The sequence below is a fragment of the Medicago truncatula genome, chromosome 2 (assembly GCF_003473485.1).
Source record: "Medicago truncatula cultivar Jemalong A17 chromosome 2, MtrunA17r5.0-ANR, whole genome shotgun sequence".
In the NCBI taxonomy this organism is placed as follows: domain Eukaryota; kingdom Viridiplantae; phylum Streptophyta; class Magnoliopsida; order Fabales; family Fabaceae; genus Medicago; species Medicago truncatula.
This window is the reverse complement of record NC_053043.1, coordinates 48,961,583-48,970,402: the sequence shown is the minus strand read 5'-3', so window position 1 is coordinate 48,970,402 and position 8,820 is coordinate 48,961,583. Positions and strand designations below refer to the sequence as shown.

The 8,820-nt window shown below is 31.8% G+C and overlaps 1 protein-coding gene across 1 annotated transcript; it reads right to left on the bottom strand.

Annotated features, from left to right (window-relative positions):
• Nucleotides 1-426: 426 nt before the first annotated feature.
• Nucleotides 427-3,925, bottom strand: LOC11432939 (glyoxylate/succinic semialdehyde reductase 2, chloroplastic). Its single transcript, XM_003597542.4, has 12 exons — nt 3,744-3,925; nt 3,577-3,658; nt 3,219-3,284; nt 3,008-3,083; nt 2,866-2,921; nt 2,124-2,208; nt 1,915-1,975; nt 1,671-1,723; nt 1,504-1,574; nt 1,330-1,402; nt 1,088-1,192; nt 427-1,004 (listed from the first exon to the last, which is right to left on the bottom strand). Exons 1-12 carry the CDS (start codon nt 3,862-3,864, stop codon nt 834-836), a joined length of 1,020 nt encoding a protein of 339 aa, XP_003597590.1. The 5' UTR covers nt 3,865-3,925; the 3' UTR covers nt 427-833.
• Between the last annotated feature and the right edge of the window lie 4,895 nt (nt 3,926-8,820).

Here is an 8,820-nt window from a genome sequence, read left to right as displayed (position 1 = left end):
CAAACAAACAACTAATCAGTTGAGGCTAACACCAAATTTCGCATGACGACAACTATGTATCTCCGCCTCTTAGTATAAACTCATTTTACAATTTTTTTCACGTATTAAAAAAAAATGAGGTGTATTTTGTTTATAAGCAAATATGAAGTGTATTTAATGTGTCAGTGCATTAGCAACCTGGTTGATTCTGCTTATTATTAGCAACGTGGCCAGTGCATTTTACAAACAAATACTAGTAGTTACTTAACAAAATACCTGAAGTTTCTGACAATATCAAGCTATATTTTACCTTTAATTTATGATATCAACAAAAACATGTGTAGAAAAACTCAAAACAAAGACCATAAGAAAAATTGCCTGTCTGAGTATCAAGAAGTATTCTTGGAGTATCAGGAAGTATTGACAAGACAAGTACCACACAGTGTATCCATAAATTTAATAAAAAATAAAAAATATTGGATACTTTTGGGATATGTAATGAGAAGTAACCGGGGAGTGTTGATGTTCTGACATAGTACAATAAATTTTCAATTTTTAAGTATTCAGACTTCATAATTTCATACAGAAGGTGAGACCAAATGACTTGACCATCTCCGAAAAAGCTCTCTGATAGGAAAAGAGAAGTCTACATATACCAACAAGAAAAATCAGTTTTCATTAGGCAGATGTCACGCTCTCGTGTCTCCATTCTCTCTGTGTGTATTCTACACATTCTGGGAGTTGCAAGTATAAATTCTACATTTTGGGAATTGCATTTAAATTGACTAGTCTTACAATCTGTCTATACTTGATTTCAAGTCAACTTGAAGTTGAAACTGTGTCTCATAAGAGCCTCACTGGTTTTCTGAGTGCTGAAATTTGGATTTTAATGCTTCAATGACAGCTGAAAAGTCCTCATCACTATAGCCGTGTGATTTTGCAACTTTATATAATTCGTTAGCAGCGGCTGCAATCGGAATAGGTTGGGAAACAGACTCTGCTAACCCCAGGGCAAGTCTTAGATCCTGTCACCATTAATCCTGTGTGAGAGCAAAACTAATACTGGTATTTGAGAGTTACTATCAAACAAGAATATACATTTACTTGCCTTCTGCTGATGTTTTAGGGGAAATGCAGTTGGATAATTTGACTGTATCATGGATGGGCCTTTCATCGAGTACATTGGAGCATTAATGGCACCTTGTGAAATTACCTGCAAAATTTCCATTTCGTAAAGGGCCCCATATATTAGAAGGGTTATTTCAGTACTAATGATCTACGAAGCACTGACTCCGAAACAAACACCAGGCACCATAGGTTTTACTTTGCGAACTAGTAATAACTGAATACCTCCACTAGTACTTTTGGATCTAGCCCAACTTTTTCACTCAAAAGTAAACCTTCCGAAAAGGATGCCATCATACTATAAACCAAAGGAAATGAGAGACAGAAATAAAGTCAACTTAATCGTCAATACAAGGTCAAACAGAATAAAAAAAAAACAAGAGTCGAGTTTTAAAAGACCTGCCCATGATCATATTGACAACAAGTTTCATCGCAGCACCATTTCCAACATCACCAAGGTAAAATTTAGACTGCATTGAAGCCAATAACATACATATCTGAGTTAATTGTTTGCTTTGGAAGAAGGATCATATATTCTTTTTTAACGGAGGGCTAGATATATGTACCTTCCCCATGATGTCCAAGAAAGGAGCAACCGTTTCATAAAGATTTCTGTCCCCTGAAATATTATATAATAAAATACATTATCTTAGTTTCTGCAGCTATTGGAATCAATACTGCAACTTAGTACTACATGACACATGACATACTAGTTGAATTCTTTGCTTGTAAAAAAAAAAAAAAATCCTTCACCAACCCCTTTCCCAGACCAAATTTAATAAGTTATAGTAATTGAAGAAGAATATTCACCTGCTGTAAGAAATATCAATTGTCCATCTTCTGCTGGCTTTTTGGAACCTGAAACTGGAGCCTGCAGTGACACAGAAATGGTTTCACAAGTGTTACAACTTGCATGTTCATCTAACCATCCAACTAAATCATGAAAGAAATAATCCATATCCAAATTAAAGAGTACCCTGCACTGCATGTTCATAGCGAATAGACATAAACAACCTCACCTCCAAAAATAATGCTCCAGTGGATTTTATGTGTCCATTAATCAATTTAGAAGTGTCCACATCAACAGTTGATACATCCACGTATCTGAAAATATATAAGGTATTAAGGCCCTGTTTGGATAAATAGCTTAATTAAGTGATCATGGCATTAGAATTTGTCATACAAGTGCTCATATGTAACCTATTTCTAAAACAAATGATTAAATAAAGTAAAAATATTTTCATATAAGATATAAGTTTTTTTCCATAAGCTATTCTGGAGAGCCTGTGGAAATAAGCTGAAATAAATTGTGCACATGCCATAAGCTAGCTGTTTTCATAGGCTCTTCCAAACAGTCTCACAAGTGCTTATGCCAGCAGATAAGTTCAAATAAGCAAATCCAAATAAACCCAGGACCATCAAAACATATACCAAACACTTGAACACAATATCTTCCAATCATGTCATTAGGTTAAAAAATAAACAATCAAATAGATATATGGTTTGCAGACATTATACTGTGAAGAAATATATGCAATGCCTTTACTCTTGAGTCTTGACAACTACGGATAGACAAAGACAATAATCAAACTAGTACAAAAAATTTCAATCGTAAGATGATAAGGCATAGGGAGAGCTAAAGATGAAGGAATTGTTGTATTGGACATATACGAGCATCAATATTCATTTGAAATCCTATTATCTATCAAATTGTAGGAACATATTGAAGATACTATGGAACTTTGAATTTAAATATAGCACCCTTTTCCTGGACCTATTCCATTAGCAACTCCATGCTTTCCACAAGCAACATCCACCTGATATGGAATAGAACGAACGTATATAACTAGCTCTCATAACTTATATATAAGCTTTATTAAGAACTACACAGAAATATACACACCGCACTTTGAGGATCAGCAAGCATGGCAAATGTGAGATCACAAGATGCCGCTACTTCCTCAGGAGATGGTTTATATCTGCAGAAACAAGCGCACAGCTTTCAAAATTCAAACACACAAATTTGAATTTATAGCATATCGTCTGTTTATGTTACGTGTCTTTGAAAATGTAAGTTGTTTCCAAGTGTAAGTAATGGAAAGGTGAATTCTTACTTGGCTCCCAAGCTGATTAGAGGATCACACTTGCTCTTAGTCCTATTCCAAACTGTGAGATCAACTCTACAACAGGAAAATTTTGAGAATGAATTAAGAGAATTCCGCCACATGTCACTAGATAGAAGACTTATCTTAAAGTAGATATAGTCTTTGTTTGTCAAGGCCAATTTTCGAACAGATAGCTTATAAACTCATATGACCAAAACATACATATTTGGTAACAATATTTTTTTCTCTTCAGTTTAGAGCGTACTTTTACTAATTTATAGCATTTGAGCTTATATCTTATTTTATTTTATTTTTCAGTCAATTTGTTTAGCACCTAATTTTATGTGAGACATACATACATACATACCCAGCTTTGATGAGATTTAGAGCCATTGGGGTGCCCATGATTCCAAGGCCCAAAAAGCCAATCCGTGGAGGAGTGTCAGTCCCTGAAAACAGAAATGACTGAATCATGAAATGAAATGAAATGAATTGAATTTGAAAGGAGGAATACAGTAAGTAAACTAGTAATACCTTGTCCTTGGGGCTGTAGAGAAGCAGAGACATTGGATACGTGGCGAGACAAGCGCGGAGAGTTGAAGTGATGAAGGGAAAAGGCAGAGCGCATTGTAGTCGCAAACTGACTGCAGTTCATCCTGTGTTCTTCTTCCTGTAAGATGGATAGACTATAGATAGATAAATAGATGGATGATACTACCAAATATATTATTATTAAAAAATGGTTTTACTCAATATTTAAATTTTAAATGTTAATTCCAAAAATGTAAAAAAAATCTTGAATTTCAAACAAAAAAAAAATATTGAATTCGAGAGGTTCTGGATTCAAGCTGCGCTGATGCCCTTTCAAGATAAATTCACGTAAATACATCTTTTTAAGTTTAAAAGTCTTCTATATTTTAGACTCAGGCACCATCCTCTCATCCTAAAAATTTATTAACAAAAAATCATCATAATAAAGGTTTATAAACTTGTGTCTTGTAAGCTCAACACAATTGATAAATGCAAAGATAATATTATACATGCACGAAATTTAAATCTCGGACTTTACACTTCTTTACATTTAAAATGTGTCAGTTAAACTAATAAATTACTTAGAAAAAAGAGTGTAAACATAAATATATAATTAATATAGTTAACTAAATTTAAAGTTTGTGATACAATACTAGTAGAAACCAACAAAAAAAAATGAATACAGTAAGCTATAAGGAAAAAACAAATGTTTTTTTTTTTTTTTCCTTCTTTTCTCTATCGTGATGATGGGATAGTCAAAACAAAGATTTCCTCTAATAAGTAGTGCTAGTAAGACTCTATTTTCAATATTCTTTTCAACACTCACTTTTATATTGACTTAAATTAAGGTGGTACTGACACTTTAAAAATAGATTTCACTAAAAATGATGCGCATACATTGATTTTATATAATCTAATAAATAAAAGAAGGGTTTTGCTAAGTCGTGCCCTTAGAGCAATGGTTAAAGAATCTATAAATAGAAATTTTATCTTGTAAATATAAGATATTAATTTTGATTACACAATTTTTTCATAAAAACTTGCTTTGTTTGAATGCTTAATCAATGCACATGTTATTCTCCATAAAAGAATAACACACACACACACACATATATATATATATATATATATATATATATTTGGATTTGCTAGAATACACCCATTAGTTTTTATGTGGGAGTGTTTTAGCAAGCTACACTTTAGGGTGTATTTAACTACTTTTTAGTTATAACTTGTTAAAACACACTTTTTAAAAAATAAGTGGATGTATTCTAGCAAATGCCTATAGGAATTGCTAACATACACCCATCTATTCTTTAGAAGGAGTGTTTTAGCAACATTCACCTTAAGATGTATTTAACAACTTTTTAGTTATATCTTTGCTAAAACACACCTTAATAAAGGGTGTTCATGTAACATTTTCCATATATATATATATATATATGGAAAATGTTACATGAACACCCTTTATTCCTACACCCCATGTATTAGGGATATTTTGATAAGTTCATCTCACAACCACACTTTATTTCTATTTGTGTGGGGTCCAAGTTGCCACGTGTCAGAATTTTGTGTGGGTGTAAAGGGTGTATTGCCACATGGGGTGGTACATGTATCATCACTATATATATATATATATATATATATATATATATAGGCAAATTCTATGGTACATCCAATATATTTGAGTGTACCGATACACCCACTCTTTAAATTAATAGTTAAAAGAGTTGTTTTTTGAAGAAAAATATTATTATTTTTATCATATTTAATTATAATATATATATATATATATATATATATATATATATATATATATATATATATATATATAGGGATAGGATCAAATGACACCAAGGTGTCAAATTAAATTTGACACCAAATCCTAGCCATTAATACGGTTTTAATCTAACGGCTCCCATCAATTCATTAAGTGCTCACATGCTTGATTAAGTGACCCATCTTTTATTTTTAGAAATAATTTATTCTTTTTTCTTTTGGTTAATTCCTTTCCAAAAATTCTCTTTTTATTTTTTATTTTTTAAAGGATTCTACATCTTTTATTCTTTGGTATGAATTACTCACAACATTGCATAAAGAACTTACATTAGAAAATTAATCATTATTCATTTTGTTCATGTTTTTAGCAATCCATGACCCTTCTTTAAAACAATTTTCTTTTGAGGCTCTTCGAAAAAATAGTTAATAGAAATAAACTCAATAAAGAAATAAGGTTGTTATAGGATGAGCAAAACGATAATTAAGTTTTGGACAGCAGCCACAAAATTAAGTTTTCGACTAGCATAGGAAAAGAGAAGATGGAAGGTGTAATGGTGAATAGCTTGGGAAGTGAAGCATAAAACAGTGGTATAGCAAAAAATATGGCAATTAGGTTTTGGAGTAATGAAATAGGGGTAAATCCTGTGCAAGAGAGCCCTAAGAATAAACGATGTAGAATCCTTCATAAAAAAAAATAGAATATTAGAATTTTTGGAAAAGAATTAACCAAAAGAAGAAAGAATAAATTATTTCTAAAAATAAAAGATGGGTCACTTGATCAAGCATGTGAACACTTAATGAATTGATGGGAGTCGTTAGATTAAAACCATATTAATGGCTAGGATTTGGTGTCAAATTTAATTTGACACCTTATTGTCATTTGATCCTATCCCATATATATATATGGCATATCAAATTAGAGGAGTAGTTATAAGGAGAGGGTGAGAAGAATTAATTTGGACCGTTGAATCTAAATCAACGCTTCAGATTTAATTGCACTTTAAAAAGTGTCATGTACTCCAAACTTCCCCTTTCCTTTCCTCTTCTCCACTTTGTCGTTCTCTCTCTCACTAGTAATCTCTCACTAGTAATCTCTTTCTTTGTTTCTTCTTCTTCTAATGGTTTTAATTTCACAAGTTGTTTTTTCAAAATAAAAATTGAATCATTAAAAAGAAATGAAACAAAATGCAAAATCTGTGATGGCCAATTCTGATTGAAATAAAAAAATAATTATCCATTACCCAATTCTTCCTCTTCCATGGTTCACTATAAGCATCATAAAAAAGAAGAAGAAAAAAATTGTTTTCATCTTTTCTTCTCTAATAGGTGAGCAAAAACAGAAAGTCTCACTTAAACAAAGGATTACGGAAGGTCGCACCAGTAGTAGAGTTTGCAACCCACTTACGATGGAGAAAACAACAGATTTGAGAACCTATTAGGGTGGCGACGGTGATGGCATCAGATCTCTCCTTTCTTTGTTCTTTCTATAAAATTGGTGGCATGTGAGGTTACCGGTGAGAGAGAGCGACAAAGCAGAGAAGAGGAAAGGAAAAGGAAAGGTTGAAGTACATGATCCTTTTTAAAGTGCAATTAAATCTGAAGCGTTGATTTAGATCCAATGGTCCAAACTAATTCCTCTCACCCTCTCATTATAACTATTCCTCTCACTTGATATGCTATATATATATATATATATATATATATATATATATATATATATAGCTTAATTACACCACGGGTCCTTTATGTTTGACGTTTGTAACAGATAGGTCTTTTAAGTTTGTTTTGTAACAGATAGGTCCTTTAACTTTGTAACAGTGTACAACTAAGTCCTTCCGTTAACTCACCGTCAAAAAAACGCTGACGTGGCATGCAAAAGGCAAAAACATGTTATTAATTGGAAAATGTTATGATTATTTTTGAAAATTGTTGATGTAACTTGCATGTTGTTGGCTTTAACTTGTGTTATTGCAACAATAAGCTTGATATTTAATCAAGTAAAGTGAACAATCCTTATAACATGTTTTTTTTTTTAGTTTAATTTAAGCGTGCAATCATGTTAGACGATCAAACATTGTTGAGTGTAACATTAATGTAATGTGTTAAGTGTTTTGTTTTAAGAAAATAAATGTTTTGTTAACGGAAGGACTTAGTTGCACAGTGTTACAAAGTTAAAGGACCTATCTGTTACAAAACAAACTTAAAAGATCTATCTGTTACAAACGTCAAACTTAAAGGACATGTGGTGTAATTAAGCCTATATATATATATTGTTTTTTTTATGTATATATGTACTGATTTTAAAAGAACCACCGATACTAATTTAATTAACAAGGCTTCATCTAATAATAAAATAGAAAAGAAAAGAAGCCCGACACTTGTGAATAATTGTCAATACTCAATACTACCTCCGTCCTTTAATATTTGACCTATTTGAAAAAAATATTTGTCCCATAATACTTGACCTTTTCAGATTTTTAAGCAGAATTTGACAAATTTACCCCTTATAAATACTTTTTGTGTTCTCCATGTAAAAGTTTGTAATGGAACAAAGAAAATAATCATTACTTAAAAGTGAAGATTTCAAAATAATAACAAGGACAATTTAGTAAAAATATCATTCTCTCTTTCATTTTTGCACCTTTCATAATCTGTGTGAAATGGTCAAGTCTCGAGGGACGGAGGGAGGGAATAATAGAATAGAATAAAAATCACTTGACAGACAGCATAATGCTCTAATTCATTTTTAATTCAAACATAGTCCCACATTGTAGAGTTGTGAGGAATAGAGTTCAAAATTTCCTATAAAACAGCACCGTTTGCTGTAGAAATACCTAACTGGATAAGAGAATGCCAGGCAAGTTCTGGATATCTTTCGTTTTTGTTGCTTCCCAGTGCTTCATTTCTATTGTAGATTTGGCTGCTTGCCCTTCCAGTTGAGGAGTATTAACTTGAATTAATATATGTTGAATGGTATTATTCATCATAAGATTTTTTGTTTTGTTTTTGGAACTTGAGTGGAGGTAAAAAGTGTTGGAACTTTTCTCGTGTTAGAAATGGGAATGAAATGGTTACTGGTTAGATTTCTTTTGTACCTCACAAAAAAGCTAGTTTTTCCTTGAGAGAGAAATATTTTCAACTTGATTACTGTTCAACTTTCTTGAGTTCGTGCAACAAAGATATTTTTGGTAGTTTGTGATTAATATATTCAATGATAACTTGTAAATGCCTATGTAATTTTGAAGATATTGATGGTTATTTTGTGACTATTCACGCCCACGTTATTTTTTGAATTCGCAGT

Bases quoted from the DNA above. Each gene is read 5' to 3' on its own strand.
- LOC11432939 (XM_003597542.4), bottom strand. From the start codon at position 3,864: ATGAACTGCAGTCAGTTTGCGACTACAATGCGCTCTGCCTTTTCCCTT. The intron at 2,209-2,865 runs GTGCTATATTTA...ATATATTTTCAG, and splicing joins GGAATAGGTCCAGGAAAAGG to ATACGTGGATGTATCAACTG. The intron at 1,724-1,914 runs GTGAATATTCTT...ATAATATTTCAG, and splicing joins ATTGATATTTCTTACAGCAG to GGGACAGAAATCTTTATGAA.